Genomic DNA, 22,616 nt, shown 5'->3' with positions numbered 1-22,616 from the left:
TTTTTTTTAAATTCTTGTATATGATTATTTGCGAGTAGGTGTTGTGCTGTGTATAGTAGTTCTTACCTCTGCTGGCGTGGCCACCTCCTGATCCATCATAGCTGCCCTGTGAGCCAGCTCCAGTTCCTGTATTTTTGGCAAAACCAAAGCCACTTCCTGTAATCACACCACTATTCTCTACTATCAGGTTTGTGCTGTTCAACATGACTCGTAGAGTTTCCAAAGACATAGTGCCTCCGTTTTTAACAGTTAAGTCTCCGGTAGCTATTTCTGCAAATAATGGATCCATTGATACAGTCACTTTACCCAAATTGTTTACATTCAGCGTACCAAAAGAGATGTCACCAGGTGTATAGGATGAACTTCCTTTCGTGTTAAGGTAGGAAAATTCCAGAGACCGAATATCCTTTGTGTGTGCATCATCCTGAAGAACGAGTTCAGCATTTCGTTCAATTGTAAGTGATTCTACACCGATCAATCTTCCCCCTACAATGACTTTCTCTGTTGTCACAAAAACTTCCGTTGGTAAAACAAGTTCACCGTAAGCATCCACATGGAAGCCACATGGAGCATCCAAATAGGTGTGAGTAGATGCCACGAAGTCTACGATCACCTGCTGCCTGCTCTGTACTCTGACAAAGCCTTGTTTGTTACCTGTCAACTCCTTGATGATGACAGTGACATTGTCTGCATTAGATGGATGGTAAAAATGAACGTAAGAGTGACCCTCAACCTGAACTTCATCAAATTCGTAATACACAGTAGCATTTTCCATCACCATTGCTGGTTGTTCTGTCAGTAGATCACCATTGTCCACAGTAAGCTTGGAATGCTCTGGGCTCAGTCCTGTGGTATTAAGACGTGGATTGTATTTAAGTTCCCTGTAAGTTGGCCCACGACTTGACTCATATTTATATATAGTACCTGGTCCTCCATCACAAGCTACGTTAGAGGAGCTAGAACCACGACTTCCACCCTTGGCACTATAGATACCTCCATAGGTATTTACTGCATCGACAAGCATAGCTATACGTCCACCACCTCCACCACATCCTGAAGCATAACCATCACCACCACTGGCATCAAATAAGCCGTGCCCAGAAACATTGTAAGCCTCTACCATTATGGAACCACCACTTCCTCCACCAGAGTGACCAGAGGTGGGAGAATCTCCGTTAGCTTTCACATCACCATCAACGTGGAGCTGATTTCCGACCTTGAAGTTGATAAATCCACCACCTGCTCCGCCATTGGTTCCACCACCTCCACTTCCAAGTTCCTTTGGAGTAAAGACAGACCCATAGGTGTTTCCAGACTGACTACCACCAATACCACCATGACTGGCTCCATAACTGGACGTCACAGCACCACTTCCTGTTTGTGCTGGGTGACCTCTTCCTTGTAAGTCTAACAAGCTCTCTGACTCAATGTCTGCATTTCCTGCTACCAGCGTGCCATAATTCATTAACAACTCACCCTTATATTTTAAGTCCACCCTTCCAAAGTCCAAGTTGAACAGATCATTTGATATATGTCTAAATTCAATACTACCATAGGCATTGATCTTCATGGATGGTAGAGAGAAATTTCCTGGTGTTGTAGTATCAGTTCTTACTCCACTGGAAAGCTGTGCAGTCTGGGATGTGGCAAATACAGAGACTGCTCCATTTTCTTCTATGTACAGATGGTGTACACCCACCAATAAACCTGACAGATTTGTACGAACACCATGCATGTGTACCTCAGTAGGCATAATAATAGTAGCACCATAGTCAATGTAGTAGCTGACTGGAGCTTCTGTGACATTGGATTCCGACTCTACATACTCCAAGTACACTGTCTGGTTTTCTCTCATGTGGAGCTGTCCTGTCTTGTCCCCTAGGACTTTGTGAATGGTTACAGTAACTTGGGAGTCTAAGGGATGGTAGATCTGGGCTATGGATGCTCCAGTCACTTCTGCTTCATCAAACTCGTAAGTTATTGTTTCATTTTCCATAATAAGAGTGGAACCTTCTACAAGATTGCCAATGTTGTCCATGTGTAGGTACCGATGATCTACCTGGAAGTAAGTTGTATTAGTACCAGGCATATACTTCAATATTCTGTACTCAAGTGGACGCATGTTGTTCTCCACAAATGTGGTTCCTGCTGGGGCTCCAGTTCCACCAGTACCTCCATGATTGGTGTACTTTCCTCCGTAGGTGTACCTGTATTGACAATGGATGCCGACTCTGCCTCCTGCAGCTCCACCACCAGAACCTACTCCATTGCCTCCTTCTACATTTACCTCACCATGGCCGGTAAAGTTGGTTGTTTTTACAAGAAGACTACCCCCTGAGCCACCTCCAGCATTGGATCCCTGACCATCATTTCCCTGTAAAGCAAGCAAGCCATTAAGCTCGAAGTGAACGGCAACATCCCACATCAATCTGCCTCCTCCATTTCCTCCTGTGCCTTGGCCATTGCCTCCTCCACTTCCAAGTTCTTTTGGTGAGTAAACAGATCCATAGGGATGTGTAGCCTGAGCTTGGTTAGAGCAGCCACCAAAGCCTCCATGACTGGCACCACAGCCAACAGAACCAACAGTCTGTCCTGCCCCTAGGCCATTCTCAGCTGTATGTCCATGCCCGTTCAGATGGAACGTTCCTTGACTCTCTATCTCGGCAAATCCCGATTCTAGATCTGCATCATTCATGTATAATACACCTTGGTAACGCACTTCAATTTTTCCTGCCTCCAGATGCATAACGTCAGCAATTTTTGAGAAACCCATCAACCCACCTTGTTTGACAGTGACAGTTCCAAAAGCGAAGTAACTAGGTTCCTGTATATTAACTTTGACACCATTCTTTATATTGGCAGTATTAGCGGTTGACATGAACTCCATAAACGCGTCTCTTTCAATACTCAGATCCAGAACTCCAGTCACCTCTCCTGCTATTGTGCTGTTAGTACCTTGAACATGAACCTCTTCGGGGAAGATGATTTCACTGTACTGTTCAATGATAAAGCTACATACAGCCTCAGTTCTATTTAGAACCGATTCAACATATTCCACGTATACATGCTGGTTAGATCGGGTGTGGAGCTGACCTGTTTTATCACCCAGGAACTTGTGGCCAATAACGGTGACATTTCTGTCCGTAGTATTTGGATGATAGATCATCATTCTGGAACTTCCTGTCAAGTCAATTTCGTTAAATTCATAATCGTAAGTGTCATTTGCCATCAGAAGAGTTGGTGCGGGACTGTACTTGAGCAAGTTATCTGAGTGTACATACTTGTGGTCTACCTCCAAAAATGTTGTGTTGTGTACTTTGTCATATTTCTTTAACCTGTACTCAAGTTCCCGGAGGTTCTCCTCTCTGAAAGAGGTTCCTGCCGCACCAGTGTGTGCCTGTTTTTGAGTTGAGCCACCGTCACCACCATAGTTGTCGAATGCTCCTCCATATTGATATCTCCACTTACAGTGAATGGCTATACGTCCACCAGATCCTCCACCTCCAGAGCTAACACCGTTGCCACCCTTTACTGATATGCCTCCATGTCCCGACATATTCATTGTTTTTATCAACACACTGCCACCACTGCCACCACCAGCATTTCCACCTACTCCATCAGATCCGTTAAGGGACAACAAACCGTTTAGTTCCAGAAGGTCACCAACCTCCCAGAGGAGGAATCCTCCTCCTGAGCCACCTTGTCCACCACCATTACCACCACCACTTCCAGAAAATTCTTCAGTTGCCAATAAAACACCATTTCCAGGAGAGAAGACAGAGTTGAAGGGTTCACCACCATAGTCTGGTGTGGGACAGCCGCCCCAGCCTCCATGTCCACCACCACATCCAATACCATTCTTTGTAGTCCCTTTACCATAACCTGTCTCTGCTCCATTCCCTCTTTCATCCAAGGAAAGTATGGCTTCACTTTCAATATGGGCATAACTGGAGTAAATATTGGCATAGTTCATATAGAATAAACCTTGATGTTTGACCAGGAAGTCAGCGCATGTCAAGGTCATAGATGTTGTGATGTGTTGGAATTCTGCTACAGAGAATCTGCCTACATGGAACTGTGGGAACTCAAAGTTACCAGGATCTGTCATGGTAGTGTATTGACCATTTTCAATCTTGGCAGTGTGACCAGTTGAGTAAAACAGAAGATCTGCTCCTCTACGTACCATCAACTTTTCAATTCCTGTTATCAGTCCAGCGATGAATGATCTTGATCCAAACATATTTGTCCATTCAGGGAACAATGTTTCAGAACCGCTATCACATTTGAAGCTGCATGGTGCATATGTTTCATTAGTGAGAGACTCAACAACTTCCACATACAGTGTCTGGTTTTCACGAATATTTATAAGACCTGTATTGTCCCCATACATTCTGTGTACGACCACAGTAACATTTGGCGAAACTGATGGATCTGCATATCCTATCTGTAAATTTGAGTGACCGCGCAATTCAAGTTCATCATATGTGTATTCAGCTTGTTGGCTCTCCTCAATAACTGTGTAAATCCAAGGTATTCCATGATTTGCATACAGTTCTTTATCAGTATCAAAGTTATCTACTAACACACGTCTATGTGTTGCAACTTTAATGTTAGTATTTGTTGCAACATCATATTTAATCTCTGCATACTGAGGTCCTCGATTATTTTCCTGGATGTAAGTAGTGCCTGACGCTCCAGCTGGGTAAGTTCCTGACCCTATTCCTCCACCAGTCGTTATCAAACCTGTGAACTTGTTAGCAAAGTCAATATGGATTGAAACTCTTCCACCTGCACCACCTCCCCCATTACCAATGCCAGACGCACTTCCACCAGCTGCGTTGACTACACCATACCCAGTAAAGTTGAGTGTTTTCATGAAAAGTCCACCTCCACTTCCTCCACCAGCACCGTTTCCAGATCCAGACTGTCCTGCAATGGACAGCTCACCATCGATCCACAAGTTTTTACCATTATCCCACACCATGTACCCACCTCCACTTCCACCAGTACCTAAACCATTTCCTCCACCACTGCCAGGTTCCAATGCTTTCATGGTTGAATCATATGGTACTCCACCAGTATCTGGTTCTGGGGCACCACCATGGCCACCATGAGCAGCCCCAGAACCAGAGCTACCGACAGTATTTCCTTTGCCAGGTCCTAATTCTGCTTTATAACCTTCGTAAGCCAGACTGAGCACTGCCAAGCTTTCTATAACTCCTATGTCTGAAACAATCATACCCGTGTTCATCCACATGCGACCCTCATACTGGATCAGCAGCTTCGTGATAGTGATGACGAGGTTTGTCTGAGTTTCCTGTAGGAAAGCCTGAGAACCTCTCTGTATCTTGAATAATGTCAAACTGATATTTCCAGGCTGGGTTACATGTGTGAATTTTCCAGCCTCTATCAGAGCTGTTCTGGCTGTAGAATGAAACACTGTGTTTGCTCCATCTGCAATGGTCAGATTCTGGACATTGGTCATGCGGCCTTTCATTTCTGACCGTGTTCCTAACATGATAACTGTGGATGGAAGACGTATCTCAGCACCAGATTCCACATTAAAGCTCACCGGAGCAACAGTATAACCTGCTGTGGACTCCACATATTCCACATGAACTGTCTGTTGTGCTTTTAAATACATGAGACCTGTTTGATCTCCTTCAAAGTCATGGACTATCAGCTGTGATGTGCTACCATGCATCTCAAGCACTGCATGACTATTTGCTTCCAGCTGGTCAAACTCGAATTCCGCAGAAACTCCACCTTCTGCCATGATGACAGTTGGCAGCAAGTGATTTCTATTAGCATTGTCAATAATAAGCTTTCGGAACCCATCCTTGTATACAATTGTCCCATTGGTGCTGTTAAGAACTTCTCTACCTGTCAGGCCTTGGTCAGACCCTGTGAAGTATACAGTGCCAGAAGCACCATTAGCACTTTCATCAGACCGTTGTGAGCCTCCATACCCTCCATAGGTCAAATAGTCACCATTGAATTCTCTGTTCCAGAACACATGGGCACAAGCTCGGCCTCCTGAGCCGCCAAAGCCCCAATCATTTCCATTCCCTCCTTCGACACTGACTTGGCCATGCCCGGAGAAGTTGACAGCTCTCATGTAGATACTACCACCGCTTCCTCCACCACTGCTGTCTACAGATGCATTACCGCCCTGACTTGTGATGATACCGTCAAGATGGATGGATCTGGTGATTTCTAGGTCAATGATTCCACCTCCCCGGCCACCATTGCTTCCACCCCCCTTACTGCCATGATGTACTGGTGCCTTGTAAGACCCATAGGATGCACCTGAAGCATTCAATAAGAACATAAACTCACCCCAGGAAGATATAATATAAACATCATCATCCTCAGCAAAACAGATTTTGAGACAATGTTATTTAAAGTTATTTGTACTGAAACTCCAGTGACTAGAAATATCTTCAAGTGATGAGTAACTATCCTGAATCCAGATCTTTATAATCTTAAGAACGAATTTTAAAAACAAAAGTTGATTAGGATGAAGTAAAACAAAAATCAGTCGTAAAGCATAACTTCAGGTGAGGCAAATTAAGATAGACTATTTGATTATTACCATAATAACAAACTGAGTTTATCCAAACTTTTCGTAACTGAGCACAATTATCTCCCCCTGACAGAGTGTAACCTTACCTCCGTTTGTATAATTGACAGTGTTAGCACCGCCTCCATAGCCTCCATATCCACCACCTATTCCATATCCTGAGGAGTCCAAACCACCATCACCAGTGCCTGTCCACATCAGACCGCGACCTCCAGTATCCAGACGGGCCTCACCCTCTAGGTGCATGTTTCCAGCTGTAATGGTGATAGAGTCTCCATAGATCCCTGAGCTGTACCGCATCATCACATCCGACACCTCCAGGTTGATGTCCTTACTGTGTGAGATTTCTGCCTGAGCCTGGAGAGACAGGTAATCAAATGCCAGAGTACCTGAAACAAAAAGAAAAACGATCTCAGAATTAAGTTTCTGTCTGTTGAAAAATTCAAAGCCACTTCATCTACCCTAGTACAGTGTTAGACACTAGATTTCATTGTAAAAATTGTACTATGTCAACCTCATACAAAGTTCTTCTATTGTAATAAATTTTCACGCAAACAAAAAATTATTTAAAAAACCTTTAACGTATACCACACTTTGTTTTACTGCTTTTCCCTCTCTCGACTCAGTGTCATATATGTAATCCAATACCATTTTGTCACTAATTCACCTACACCATCAAAGAATCTTCTGTAAATGTTATGCTATCTATGTAAATAAACACAATTACTATAACAATATTATTTACCATTAGGCAGAGCTAGGTAAGCCCCATTGATAAATCGGCTGTTTTTGGCTGTTGTGGCTATAGTCATGCTACGGCTGTATTCCAGTGTGAGATTCATAACCCCGACGAGATGGCCAAGTAAATCTAGGGTAGGATGACCGGTTCCAATCAGTCTTAGGTCAGTTGATGCATACATGTTTGATTTCTCATCCACGATGAAGTTTGTAGGAGGAATGGACCGGATGATACTGTACTTGTCATACTCAACATAAAAGTGTTGGTTATTCCGCATATGTAAATATCCCGACATATCTCCCAGGACGAGACCAATGTTGATCGAGTTTATACCAGAGCCTCCTTGATCAGCTATCTGGATCATTGCCTGTTAAAATAATGTTGGAAATTATAAACATCAACAATTAACTTTGACAATTATTCAATAGAAATCACACCTCCTGATATTGTTTTTTTTAAAATGTACATTTAGTCAGTTTAAGATATTAGAAAAAATTTCCTTTCTGTTACACTTGAGCCAGCTCTTGTTATACATATAGCGTGTTCAAACTAAGAAAAACAAGCTAATGTCATAAATTCAATTATCACTTACTCCATTGATAAAAACAAATGAACTCAAACCTTTTTATTCAACATGAGATGATCAAAGTTGAGGTCTGCATCATTGTCTATGGATTCATTGGTACTGACGATTCTAGGGTTGCGTTCCCACACCACCAGTGGTTTTGGAGTAGCCAAATTGTTTCCGTCTATATACAATCGACTCTCATAGGTGTAGGCTGTGACCTTGTCCTCAATAAACACTGAACCTGGTCCGCCCATATCCCCTGTGGTGGTACCATCCTGTCCAATGGCCAGTAACTGACCACGGAACTGATTATATTCTACAGAATGGGCTGCAATGCGCCCACCAGCACCTCCTCCAGCGGTCTCGTGACCAGAACCTCCACTTGTGCTGATTGTTCCATGGCCTCTGAATTGTCCTGGATAAAACATTATTTAATACAGAATATCACCAACTTCCTATAATTTTCTGTTATTTTTACTTTCAACCCTTTAAGTGTAATTGTGACAATGCAATTAATTGTAAAAACAGATTTGATATCTAATGCATTATTGTTTGTGGTAAGCCTTCAGTTTCCTATACTCCCTCTCCAAAAATTACTTACCAGCAATAACCCAGACAGACCCACCACTGCCACCACCGCTGTTGGCTGATCCATCAGCACCATCTGCCATTATTGAACCATCCAAAAGGAACTGAGTACCAACAGAAATCTTGGCCTTGCCTCCACCTCGACCACCAGATACACCTGCAGCACTATCACCACCACTGCTGCCTGTTTCATCTGGCTCGTAAAGAGATCCGTAAGCTATGCCACCAAGTTCTGAAGCAGTATCTGACAATACAAGAAGTAGTGGTTAAAGTAAATTAATTAAATTATTTCTTCAAATGCTGATTTATCATCTATTTTCAATGGTATTTGCATATGGCTTAGATATCCAACAGTGGTTGAGAGATACTAGCCCCAAATATTTCAAATTCGGCTGGACTGTTGATGAAATGACAGAAAGCCACTGTGAACTCTGGAAACATCAAAATGCACTTCATTTCCAGATTCCAGAAGGTTATCAGTCCACCTGTCAATCAGTCATTGTAGCATCTAGTTTAAAACTTCCAATATAATTTCAAAACTATAAGGAAAGTAATTTTATCAACAGTTTATTGGTTTTGATCTGGGCAAATTAAAGGTTATGTATAAAATGCTTGATTCCATTGTCACACAGCATGCATCGTTTGAGCATAATCTTTTAGATAATTTTTAACAGATAATCAGAGATCACAAATAATTTGTGGCCAAAATTCAAACAGGGATAATAAACAATAATTCAGTGTTGCACAATATAGTCTGTATCACAATGGTTCAAAGTTTAGAAAATTTGTGACCATGCACATAAGAAAGTTGGTATGCAGTTGTTTAAAACTTTTTTTGTTTTTTATTAATTAGCCAATTAAAATGACTTACTGTGACCACCTCTTGATGCATGACCACCACCAGTAGATGCATTTGTTGGATGACCAGTGCCACCAACAACAGCTGTACCACTACAAAGGAAGATGGCTAATGGTTCCAGCATGAAGTCTGAAGCTTCAATTTCAAATGTATCTGCTTTAAACAGTGCCTCATATTTCACATCCTGAAAAAAAAAATAAAGCAGTCACTTAGAGGCTTCATGGTGATAAAATTGTTATCAAATCATTTCCTTTTCAAAAAAATATTAGCAATTCAATTTCAATATTGGACTTTGAAAAGTAAGTCCTGTTTCCTATTGCCAGTAAAATATTTCACCCTTTAAAAACAATAATCTAAAAAATGTATTGTGCTTAGCGCCAGAAGTTGTAACACATCTACATGAGACAAGCCTACTGGTAGTACATATTAAGATACTTTAATCAATTGATCAACATAACATCAAAGCATATGTTTCATACCTATCATTCATCTGAATATTGACAGCTCTACACTTGTACATTGTGAAGTTAAAACATCATGACTCTGGATCTCATGGTCATTTAAAAAGCTCTTCAGAGTTTTAATATGTCTCTTATGAATTATTGCGAGAACATGATTACCAAAATATCCATACAACTTACCAAGTAGCCCACTGTCAGTTTAAGTCCCATAGGAGGGGGCAGTTCCATTATGGATCCTGAGCCCTGCTCCAAACTGCCAAACAAGAACCAGCCTGGCACACCGGCTGTGTACACTCCACTGTTGTAAGAGCTTGTTTGAGCCCCGGGACCAATGTTGATGATTCTACCAGGAACTATTCTCATGTGCTGGACACCGATGATCTCACCGTTCCACTTGAAGGCTATCTCACCCTTTCCTAGCATGTAAACAAGCTGTGACAGGAATACCTTGGCACCACTGTCTACCCAAAGGTTGATAGGTGTCTTGGTTAGTGACTGGCTTTCCTCAAGGTAACCGGTCTGGTTTGCTTTCATGTGAAGTCTTGCTGTTTTGTCACCATAAAATTTGTCAATTCTGAGCGTTTTTGTTACATTTGTGTCCTCTTTCATTGATAAGGAGACATTACCATACATATGAACATCATTGAATTCATATAAAGTAACATTTTCTTCATCCATTTCTACATAATGGTCCCAATGTCTCTCATGATTGTCCAAAAACAGTTGTTTGTAAGGTCGTTTGAAGCGTGTGTCTTGTATGAATGTTGTTCCAGGACCACCTTCATCCATATGTGCTCCTTGCCCAGAACCTCCAGTGCTGTTGAATTTGCCAAAGAAGTAGATTTCCGAGTCAAGATAAAATGCCATTCTGCCACCAGCGCCTCCTGTATAACCTGCTCCTCCTCTAGTGGAAAATAACCCATGGCCTTCAAGGTTGGGTGAGGCTATATAAACTGTCCCACCACTGCCACCACCAGCATCAGAAGAATCGCCGTCACTGCCATCTGAGGAGACCGATCCATCAACCAAGAGACTTCTAGCGACATGGAGGTTGATGATGCCACCACCCATGCCAGGTGAACTATTGCTGATACTGCCACCAGCACTTCCTCGTCTGTTTGGAGTGTAAAGACTATCATAGTATGCCCCACCCTCCCTGAGAGGCAGTTTGGTGGATTGGTCATATATTCCACCACCAAGACTAGCATGACCGCCGCCTGTGCCATAACTGCCATACGAGCTTCCAGTTCCCAACATTTCATCTTGTGTGTCGAGAGGTCTGTCGGTAGATGAAGAAGTCATTTTGGCCCCAGCTTCAATATTTAGCACTGAGACTATCAAAAAGACACTCTCTGCAGAGACGGTAGACTTGTATCTCGAATCCAACTGGCCAAAGGTGGCATTCATGGGAACATTTGGAGCATATTTCAGAGTGGACAAAGCACGCAGATCAACAGTTCCAAAACGAGCATTGCCGCTGGTGTCTTTATATAAATAGGCACCATTTGCAAGCATAGCTGTGTTAGCATTCAGGCCAAGGTACATTAAAGTTTCAAATCCAAGAACCAGATCTAGGACTCCTGTTAGTGTTCCAAACACCTGAATAGACCTATCCTCTGGATAAGCTCCCAACATGTTGATACCTGAACCATATATGTAAACGATGCCTGGCAAATGTAATTCTCCATTTTCATCAATAATGAAGTTAACACCTGATGTGAATGCCTTTCTCTTGGCTTCCTCAAACTCCAGAACAAATTTCTGGTCCCCATGAACATGTAGGAGGCCACTTCGATCGCCAACCATCTGCCTAACATCAAGATTTACTGTCACTCCATTACCAATAATCTGCAGTGCAGCATTATTCATAAGGTGGAGTTCATCAAAGAAAAAGTCGTTCATATTGGATTCTTTTATAGTGGCATATTTGTCAATTGGTCGCTTCTTGTTATCAATTAGAAGACGTCTGTATGGTTTGAAGTTTCGTATGTCCTCAAGGTACACTGTTCCAGCACCTCCAGCATCCTCATCTGTAAATCCTGAGCCACCATTTGCCAAATATTCACCTTCAAATGCAATTTCTTTTGTGCAATTGATTGCTATTCGGCCTGCTGAGCCACCACCTACGTTCTGGGCAAGTCCATTTCCTCCTACAGCAGAGAATGTGCCATAACCATCAATATCAACTGTGTCTATCCAGATACTACCTGCACTGCCACCTCCTTCTACACTGCCACTACCACTCACAGTCACTTCTCCATCATTGTATATCTGACTACCAGCTTTCAGGTAAACCTTTCCACCTCCCTTACCGCCTGCTGGTCTAGCCCTACTGCCCGATTCAATGGGATTGTACAAGGAGCCATAGTAGCCTCCAGCAATAGCCATTGGACCTCCACCATTGCCAGCATGACCAGCTCCACCCTTCTTGCCATTTGCCTCTGTGGCATTTCCGGAGTCTGTGTCAATGGTTGTTGACAGTGTTCTATCATAGCTGGCAGCAGACAGACAAGCTTCTTGTTCTATAAGGATATAGGATGAGGAGATGTTGAAGTAATCTGCTCTCAGGCATGCCTGATACTTGATATCAAGGATGCTTACTAACATGTCAGCTCCAGTGTTTTTATCATAATCCAAAGCACTGGCTGGGTCCATCTGAAATGTTCCAAAGGTCACTCTGGCTTGGGAGGAGAGAGCTGTGGCTTGGAATGGCACAATCATGGCATTTTCACCCATTCTCATGTGTCGTCCTGGTCCAAGGATCAAATTTACTACACCTCTTAATAGACCATCCAAATCCAGGGCCGTTGATGCTTTTCCAAGAATTGTTGAAGTTTCTGACAACACAAATTCTCCTCCATCATGCAGCTCAAGGTTGATCTCCAGCTTTGACACAGTTGATGTAACAGTTCTCTCCAGTGTGCCTTTCTGATTAGAACGGAGACGCAGTATTCCAGTTCCATCACTATTAACCTTGAGAATGTTAATGGTTTTATTAACAGATGTGTCAACAGCAATTTGAAGCTTTGCATAATTATACATATTGACCCTGTCAAATTCAAGGTCTAAGTCACTTTCAGCTAAAGTCATATAGTAGTCCTGCTGCCCATTACTGTTGTCAATGGTCAAGGTCTCAACAATTGTGTTGGCAGTTGTACTTCCAATTTTCTGATATATAGAACCAGGTCCTCCTTTTCCATTTGCAGCTGGAGAGTTCCCTCCCTGAGCACTATATGTCCCTGTCTGAGAGAATGTTTCTGAAAGAGATTCGACAGCGATACGACCAGCACTTCCACCCCCGCTATCCGATCCTGTGGCATCCCCTCCATTGACAGACATTGTACCAAAACCAGTAATACTTTCAAGACAAATCACATATATACTGCCGCCACTGCCTCCACCTCCTGTGGTAGAACCCTCACCCTTGGCAGACAGTAAACCATTAAGAGAGAATGTCACTGCTGTAATTTGTATAACACTTCCACCGTAGCCTCCATCTCCTCCTCGTGTACCCACAGTAAGAGGTTGATAAATGGTACCAAAAGCCTCTGGTGTATCGCTGGTTGTAAAGGACGCACCTACTCCACCAGAACTAGCATAGGCTCCTCCAGATTTATTTTTGCCTTGTGCCGATGCTGGAGCATCTGCCACTAAACCTTTTCCGTCCACGTTGAGTTCTGCTTCCCTTTCAATGGTCAAAGAACCCACTGTTAATTTTATTGAGTTGGCATACAGCTTTACAAACCGTTTCATATCGAAGGTAGCTACGGTAAGGTCAAGTCTGACTACAGGTATGAAGTAGGAGTTTTTCTTCAGAATGAGCAGAGCAAGATTGTAACTGCCTGCAGTACTTGTTGCCTTGTATACACCTTGTTCAAAGTTGGCAGTGTAGGATGTGTTGTGTAGGTAAATTTTGCCATTCTCTTCCACAATCATATTTTTACAGGTTACTTGGCCTCTCAATACTGCAGTAACACCAGCAACAGTCATGTTAACTGGTGCATGAAGTGTTGCATTTTCCCCTATGTCCATGTTAACAACCAATACCAGACTGCTTTCAACACCCTCCACATATTCTGCCTTCAGTATCTGTTCATCTTCAACAAACAACCAGCTTGTCTTATCACCATAAAACTTCTTCACACTCAGGACAGTATCTGTGGTTCCAAATTCGGAGTTGGCATAGCCTGAAAATAGAATCGGTTAAAACCATAAGCATATTAATTTTTCAAGTAAAATTGTAAGCCACAAGACAAAACCCTGGTCCTAATTCAAATATAATAGAAGATTTTTGTCTTAAAAATCAAACATACATTATCTGAACACCTATCTAGGAACCTACCAGGTTTTACTTGGTAAATAATGTCAAGTCGAACCTCATCATCTCAAAGTTGACAGGATTGTTGGAAAACTTTCTTATTACCAACCACATAAGAAGTACCTTATTGTTCAGTTTATAGCTGTTCATTATGCCAAATTGAAACCCTTTTTAAATTTGTAGACATCATAATTCCACTTTCAATAGTTTTTAATCATGCATACCTCTCCTTTAATTCATGATTTGAAGTCTTGAAATAAAATGCCCTAAATTTGAACATACCATTGAGAGTCATTTCATCAAAGATATAATGGTCAGATGAAGTGCCTTGAATCTTTGTCCTTGTCTGTGATTGGAGTGGGTCTGTTGTATCTCCCTTCACCAACAAACGACGATTAGGACTTGACAGTGTGGTTGTTCCATCATAGATGAAAACAGTACCGGGGCCAGCCTTCACAGTGTTAAAATCATCATCATTTCCGGCACCATAAGCCGTCAAAGTGCCTTCAAATGTATACCTGAAATGTTCATTATAAAACACTTGTCATCCTTGATGATTTACTAAATAAAGTACTTCAAACACATACACAGAGAGGTTTTTATTCCTACATCAGAATAACTGACAGTGAAGATTTAACTAACACTGCAAAAACAAATTACCAATACGGAAATAAAAAAAAATCCCCAATCGAGTTCCCAAACTTTTTCTTTTTACATCAACACTTCCTTGTGGTGGGTTAGACTTGTCTTCCTCCTTGACATAAAATTTCATTTTTATATACTTTTTATCAAACCTGCCAATTTTTAACAGCTAAATATAAACATTTGATATTTATTTGATATGATAATAGAATATTTATTTCTATGGCTGAAGCATATTTTCTCTCCTTGATGTTTCTTACTCTTCTGTGAGGGTGATGACAATCCTGCCCCCAGCACCCCCTCCTCCTTGTCCAGAACCAGCTCCTCCATTGGCACTCATGGTGCCGTGTCCTGTAAAGTATTTTGACTGTACATACAATGTCCCACCGCTGCCACCACCAGCGTCTGTACCATTTCCTGGATTACCATCAGCCTTTATTGATCCTGAAAGTGATGGTTACGATTCTTAGATAAATTCTATATCACAACAATGTGTATTATTCAATCTTCAATATGATGAGAAAATAGTCTTCAGTTGGTGTCAGATTCCTAGACTGCCTGTGACACACTTACCTTCATTATTCAGTGTATCCTGTACAAGGAGAGTAAGAAGACCCCCACCATTCCCTCCTATTCCACCTAATGTGTTGCTGCCTCCTCCACTGCCTGTTTCATTGGTAGATCGTACTAAACCGTAAGCAGCACCTCCTGGGACACCAGAGGAAGCTGATCCTCCTTCAGCACCATGACCTCCACCAGTACCCTGTTGGTGAATTCACATGAACAGATCATACAACAGCATTAAATGTTTCCTAACCACATCTTCACCTGATCCTATAACACATCTTCAGCCTGAAATGCCTTACACATGCTCCTACATCACATTTAAAGTCTAAAACCTTTACTTGATCCTATAGAACACTTACACACTAAGGTGTCTTTAAATATATCCTGCAATGTATTTACCCTGAAATAAGTACAGGAGGCAAACATATAATAAAGATTCCAAGCAGAACAATGATACAGAACCTAATGGAATTTCTACTACAAATGTAATACAGGTGGAAAGGCTTATAACCATCCCAGGGTTTATTGTTTGGTACAGAAGGTACCACACCTACACACACGACTACATAACTTACATCTGATCCAGCTCCTGTGCCTTGACCAGCTCCTGGGCCTCCGCCACTTAAATCAATAGCAGACCCTGGATTAAGGTTGATGTTGTTACTCTCCATATCAAGGGTTTCAGCATAAAGTACACCTGCATAGTGTATCTCCAGGGTGCTAATTAACAGTTTCTTTCCTGTCTTAGGCAGGATCCCTGTACCATAACTCTTGATGACCAGCGAGCTAAACCTGTAGGCCCCAGCATCAGTGATATACACGTGGGCTCCACTGGAATAACTGGCTGTCCTTGTCTTCGCTGAGAAACTTGCAGTTTGACGGGAAGCAATGATCATATTGTTGATGTTAGTTAGTGTACCTGGAAAAAATGAAGTATTTAAATGTATTAATAATATGTTTATTAATAGTTTTTTATACTTTCAGATAAGATAACATTGAATGATAATGACTTGGCAGTATTTAGATGGCAAGAGCTCAATTTCTGTATCATTATGTACAAAAGCCTTTTGCAGACCCAAATCTAAGACTATCGAAAATGGATGTTCCATTTAAGCTAGGCATCATTTAAAAGATGTAATTGTTCTTAATGCAAACAGAAAAATATCAACAAATACCTACCATCAAATATATTTCCTGCTCCATTAAATTCTGTTGTAGAGGGTAACCTAGCCTCTCCTCTCTCTGTCAGTACAAGGCTGCATTTCAGCTGGGTGTAGGTCTTGTCCTCATCAGCTGTGAATATAACATCATCATCAATCTTTAGTGTACTTCTTGTTCCACAATCAAGTTCCTTTGCTTTGAAATGAAGGTTTGAAGTAGTCACATGTAGAAGCACATCATCTCCTACAGTGAGCTGGTCAACTCTAACCTCTGAACTTCCAGAGATATCGATGACAGTTCCAGACAATTCGTCTCCTGTCACAAATGAGTTGTCAGCCATTAAATGTGTAAAGAGGAGACTACTCTTTATAGCTTTGATGTAGGCTGTTCCAGCACCTCCTCCATGACCTCCTGATGAGGCATTGCCTCCCTGAAGCTTATAATCTCCAGTAAAGTTGTAGTCTCCAGAGATGTCGAGGAAGACTCGGCCTCCTCCACCTCCACCACCACCAGAAGAATTGGATCCCCCACCTTGTACAGACAAAACACCACCTCCAATCAGATCAGTGGATGTTACAACAATGGAGCCTCCACTGCCACCTCCTCCACCATCTGCACCTTCCATGCCATTAGCTGAAATATTTCCATTTAGAGTGAACTTATCTGTGACAGCAATAGAAATCTTACCACCTCCTACTCCACCTGTTCCTCCTGTATTAGTGTCACCACCACCGGAGCCTATATCTCCAGCAGCAAACACATTCCCATAGTATTCTACAGCAGGTGTAGAAACTGAGCTTGAATTTCCCCCTGTACCTCCATAAGAGGCCCCTGAACCATCAGATCCAGCTCCAGTCCCTGTTCCTGCCGATGAGCCTTGTCCATTTGTGCTGATCTCTCCTTCATATGCCACTTGCAGGTTACGAGCTTCGACAGTAAGGTACTTTCCTTCCAGTGTGCCGCCAAATTTGATGTTAAGGTCATTGAGCACTGATAGTGTGAAAACAGTTGCAGAGTCAGTACCGAGAGTTAGCACACCATCGGTAGTTACATCCAGTGTTGTCAAGGATAATTTTGAGGCCACGCCAACATTTGCTGACGACAACCCACTACGACTTGTGGAAGAAAAGCTTGCCTTGCCTCCTGTTGCCACAATGAAGTTACGCATATTAATGATTGTTCCTTGAACTTGGAAATTGACAGTATCATCTGCTGTGTCATCATCTTTTATTAACAGCTTAGCAGGCAGTTTGGCAATTCCTTCAATAATAAGTCTACACTCGAGAGCAAATGGATACTGTGTACCATAGGATGTGGCAATGTCAAAGTCCTGACTGGAATCAATAAACAAGGTGCCTGTGTAGTCACCGATAACAATCTCAATAGTGGCCGTTGTGATTGTGGTAACAAAAGAAGCCTTAGCCTTTCCATTGAGGATCAGCTCTGAAAGTGTTGAAGTGATGCTGCTAATCCACGTCTGTCTGGGTGTCTCTAGGCCATTATTGTCAATACTGATGGATTTCTTCAGGGCACTACCAGATTTGGTGTACTGTTTGTAGACAGTTCCACTTGCACCGTGCTCAGTACCACCTTCGCCACCAAAACTCTGAGCTTTCCCGTGGAAGTTTGTAATGGAATTTGCAATGATGGCTATCCTGCCTCCACCACCACCGCCCTGTGTGTCACTGTTGCCACCATTGGCACTGATGACTCCATGACCTTCAAGTGAATTGGCGTTGATGTATATACTGCCACCACTGGCACCACCTTCAGTTGTACCCACATCACCATCTGCTTCCAATGTTCCATCTATCGTTACTGTACCAGACGAAGCCTCTATTTTAATGATGCCACCACCTCTGTTACTAGAACAGCCACTTCCTGCAGCTGCTGGTAATATGGAGCTCCCATACTGGACATTCGGGTTGTTACCTCCTTCACCACCATGACTAGCACCTTTGGTAGTACTACCTGCACCCTGGCCAGCAGTTGATCCACCTCCTGAAACAGATATACTAGCTCCATCCTCTATTTTTAAGTTATCACCCTGAAAAATGAACTCTTTGGTGTCCTTTGCGAGGTAGAGTCTTGATTCTGGATACATTTCTAAGTCAGTTGCCTTAATGGTTATGGAATTTTCGTTGTACGTCATGGAGGAGTTGTAGCCGAATCTCAGCAGAGTCAGAGAGCTTCCACTTGGATTGAGGCTTCCGCCCGTTTTAATCTCACCTGTGGCATACTCCTTAAGAACAAGAGAGGTTAACTCCATTGCACCAGTGTCATACAAAGTAAAGGCTCCACTTTTCCCAATGGTTAATGTAGAAGATGTGACTGATCCTCTCACCACCAATTCTGGACTGGCTCCAGTTACAAACAAGTCAGCTGTCGCACTGAGTGTACCTGATGCATCAACAATAAAGCTACACTGACTCCCTGTATGGTCATCCAGGAACTGAGAGACACTGAAAGTTTTCCCGCCAGTAATGTGTATTGTTGCTGACCCATCTCCGAGCAGTTCTGTGACTGTCACAGTTGTCTCCACTTTCATGGTGTTACTGTTGTCCAGACTCAGCTTGGTAAATGTAGTACTGGCTATATTTTGTGCATTCAACAATCTTGTGGTTCCTGTACCACTAATTATCAATTCCTTTCCTGTCTGGCCCCCAGCCAGAGGTTTCTGTAAATACACTGTGCCTATAACAAAAATCATTTAACAATGAAGACAATTTCAATTTAACAGAATTAGCAAGTTCAGTATCTAATTCAGCATAATAGATGGTCTTGATCTATAACATAGCTTCTGCACACAACCAAATGATATAAACCAATAAGAGTTTGAAGAGGTGAACACAAAAAATGTCAAAATTGTCTGCTATAGTGTTCCCTGTAAATGGATGGACAAAGTGATAAAGAATTAACCTACAATGAGGACCCCTATATATGGACTTGAAATTACAAAATACCTGGACTTGAGTCTGTGTCTCCTCCAGAAGCTGTGATTGTCCCATCAAAAGTGTAGGTATTAGAGGTGATCACTGCCACACGTCCTCCACCACCTCGAGCTCCTCCATTGGCCTGGATGACACCATTCCCAGACAGTGACTGTCCATTAAGGATGATACTTCCTCCACTGGCACCGTCCTGACCATCCATCTTTATATCACCATTCACGACCATGGACCCAGTCACAATTATCTCCACCTGTCCACCACCACGCTTTGTTGTAGCTGTGGCACTGTTTCCATTACTTCCATGTGTCCTGGGTGCAGTAACACTTCCATAAGGGTCTGCTGTGCTGTCCTTTCCTGTACCGCCATGGGTCGCACCATTTGAAGAGGATGTTGCTGCTCCAGGACCAGATGTCTGGTACCCTGCTCCAACACCATTGATCTCTCCTCCAAATTTTATTTCCAAAGAATCAGTGTTGATGGTAGTCATGTTAACTCCATCAGGATCACCAAGAATATTCAACTTCCCTCCTGCCTCAATCACAATGGATGTGAATGTGTGAGATACAGCAGCCAGATTACATTCCTGGGTCCGTGGAATGTACACATCACCAGTGCAGGTGAGATTGGTTGTTTGACTCAGGTATGAGGTTGTATATCCTGTCTGAAGAGTGTACGAGGATGTAGGGATATTAAAGGTGGAGACAACCTGATAGTCAGTAATTTGTACTGTTGTTTTCTTGCTTCCTGTGGATCCCTCACATTTGCTGGACCGTTGTATGTCTCCTCCATAGTCCACAGCCAGTGTATCTAACAACAGCACACTCTGTGACGGGGATAGATTCGTTCCAGAAGTACCCGGGAATGCCATCTTTAGTAAACCACCGTCTCTAATAGTAAGGTGTTTAGTATTAAGAAGCAAGGCTCCACATAATTCTAGAGTGACATCTCTCTCCAATACCGTGGTCTCTGGAAGTTCTATCTTTGCTCTCTCTTTCACATAGATGTCATTTGGCAGAACAACATTGTTTCTATTAACAGAAGATTTTGTAGCATAATAAAATTCTGTGTATTCCTCAACGACAAAAGTGGAGCCGGTCACACTGATGATGTTACCAATTCTAGCCTGTACAGCATCAGACGCAGAAGCCCTGGCCTGTAGACCAAAGACGCATTTTGATTGGACCTCGATTGTATCCACCTCCAAAACAAGAACATTATCTGGCACGACAAGTTGTGACACTGCCTCTGTCTCACCACTGTTCTTGATGACAGCCTACAGAAACAAAACAACATCAACATTATTGAGTGAACACATACAAATGCAATTAAATAGAGTAATGTCAACATTGAAATTCAGTTGAAACAAGATGGAGAAATAATACCTCGGCATGTAAGCAAAACTTAGAAAACAAATTTCAAAGAAATGTGCATGTTCTACACAAGGATAAACATATACAATGCAGATTTGATAAAGGAAAACAAAATCACCAGAGTGTATTGAACACAAAAAACACACATTTTACATAAAATTTAACAGATTTACACATAATTTTAATTTTGTGTAAGAAAGATATGTACAGTAAACATATGAAGAAAATTTTCAATGTATGTCAGAGAAGAAAGGTAACAATGAAAAATTTGATATAAGTAGAAAGAATTACATGTACATTTGACCATATAAGATCTTACTGATGTGGCTGGAGATATAGCATTGTTTGATGAGAGGAATATGATTCCTGCAGCTCCTCGCTGGTTTCCATCTCCACCATAGACTGTGACACCGTCTCCAAGGTATAAAGTGGTAGTGTATGTTATAGCTATGAGACCACCACCTCCTCCACCAGCATTAGAACTTCCTGATTGTCCGCCATCGGCTCGGATGATACCTGAAAAATAAAGGGATCCTTTCATTATTATAAAATGTAGTGTGCAACTTGAGATTTAGGACCATAAGAATTAGGACCAAACTTATATGTAGTTTTTATAACATAACACAGAGCTTGTATCAAAGGCTTTTTTCCAGACCTTTTCTTTAAACTAATAACTGGGACCCATAAACACCTGCAATATGTATACCTGTATATTCTATTGCTACAAGTACCTATAATATGTTTATCTGTACCTATTGATGTCGCAAATCCTGTGACATGTATTTATCTGCTTGTCACCACTGTTACCAGTATATCTACTTGTCATACCTGTGACCTGTATATTTGTCACACTTGTGACCTGTATATTTGTCACACTTGTGACCTGTATATTTGATTGTCACATCTGTGACATGTATGCTTAATTACTAAATCTGTAACTTGAACCAGATAATGTGCTTGCCACACTTATGATTAATATGTTTGAGAGAGACCCACCTCCATTCTGCATGGATGTACAACTGATCTGGATACTGCCACCAGCTGCCCCACCATAGTCTGTAGTATTAGCGTCTTGTCCACTGTACAAATAAACAACATATATAGTTAAACTCATTTATCAAAGTTGCATGACATTCAATTGTCCTTCATAGTACCAGCAGCTAACCATCAAAGCACTAATTTCCTGGATATTACGAATAGCAGATTAAAGAATAGAGAAAACAATTACAAACATACATGTATTTTTATTACTTACTTAGCAGAAATGATACCATTGTGGGTGAAGGTTGCAGTGGTGATCTTGAGGACTCCCCCACCAGCAGCCCTACCATTACCACCTCCAGGCAATGAGGGACTCCGCATATCATCATTAGTGGGGTCATATATAGTGTCTGATGTCCCTTTTCCTCCTTGGCCACCATGACTAGTTCCTAATGTGTTAGACACTGCAAAAAAAAGCAAGGGCTGTAAGAGACAGGTTATGCTCCCCAAATGTAACAAAATTTAAATATGAAAAAAAAAACAAAGGGCAACAACTCCTAAATCATGCAAAAAAAGTGATGGTTCTTGTGCACTGCACTTCTTCTAGTTAAGATCTATCTACTGATGAAGTTTCATGCTGAAAACTCTTACTGTTTTAGTGTAATGCTCCAGACAAAATTTAAGTATGAAAAATAACGATAACTCCTAAATCATGCAAAAAAGTGATGGTTCTGGTGTAATGCACTTCTCCTTGTTGAGGGAACAAAAAATAAAATCAAAGTTACACAACTATGAATACAAAATTATTTTAATGTAAATCAAAACATT

General features: G+C 41.9%; 1 protein-coding gene across 1 annotated transcript in view; it reads right to left on the bottom strand.

The window, feature by feature from the left end:
* LOC132557045 (uncharacterized) overlaps nucleotides 1–22,616 on the bottom strand; it is a 135,316-nt gene that overhangs the window by 39,192 nt on the left and 73,508 nt on the right. The window contains exons 70-85 of the mRNA XM_060221509.1: nucleotides 22,063–22,252; nucleotides 21,804–21,886; nucleotides 21,127–21,323; nucleotides 19,450–20,710; nucleotides 16,505–19,180; nucleotides 15,889–16,244; nucleotides 15,332–15,521; nucleotides 15,019–15,202; nucleotides 14,399–14,634; nucleotides 9,979–13,985; nucleotides 9,350–9,521; nucleotides 8,492–8,722; nucleotides 7,944–8,305; nucleotides 7,329–7,689; nucleotides 6,673–6,972; nucleotides 67–6,309 (exon numbers count right to left, since the gene is read on the bottom strand). Of these exons, the coding sequence (XP_060077492.1) occupies nucleotides 67–6,309; nucleotides 6,673–6,972; nucleotides 7,329–7,689; nucleotides 7,944–8,305; nucleotides 8,492–8,722; nucleotides 9,350–9,521; nucleotides 9,979–13,985; nucleotides 14,399–14,634; nucleotides 15,019–15,202; nucleotides 15,332–15,521; nucleotides 15,889–16,244; nucleotides 16,505–19,180; nucleotides 19,450–20,710; nucleotides 21,127–21,323; nucleotides 21,804–21,886; nucleotides 22,063–22,252 (17,049 nt within the window). The remainder of the gene's footprint in view (nucleotides 1–66; nucleotides 6,310–6,672; nucleotides 6,973–7,328; nucleotides 7,690–7,943; nucleotides 8,306–8,491; nucleotides 8,723–9,349; nucleotides 9,522–9,978; nucleotides 13,986–14,398; nucleotides 14,635–15,018; nucleotides 15,203–15,331; nucleotides 15,522–15,888; nucleotides 16,245–16,504; nucleotides 19,181–19,449; nucleotides 20,711–21,126; nucleotides 21,324–21,803; nucleotides 21,887–22,062; nucleotides 22,253–22,616) is intronic.

Source organism: Ylistrum balloti, unplaced genomic scaffold, assembly GCF_031769215.1.
Source record: "Ylistrum balloti isolate Yb309-2 unplaced genomic scaffold, AGI_CSIRO_Ybal_v1 Utg370618, whole genome shotgun sequence".
NCBI lineage: Eukaryota > Metazoa > Mollusca > Bivalvia > Pectinida > Pectinidae > Ylistrum > Ylistrum balloti.
Note: the sequence above shows the minus strand (reverse complement) of the source record. Positions and strands in the feature narration are given on the sequence as shown.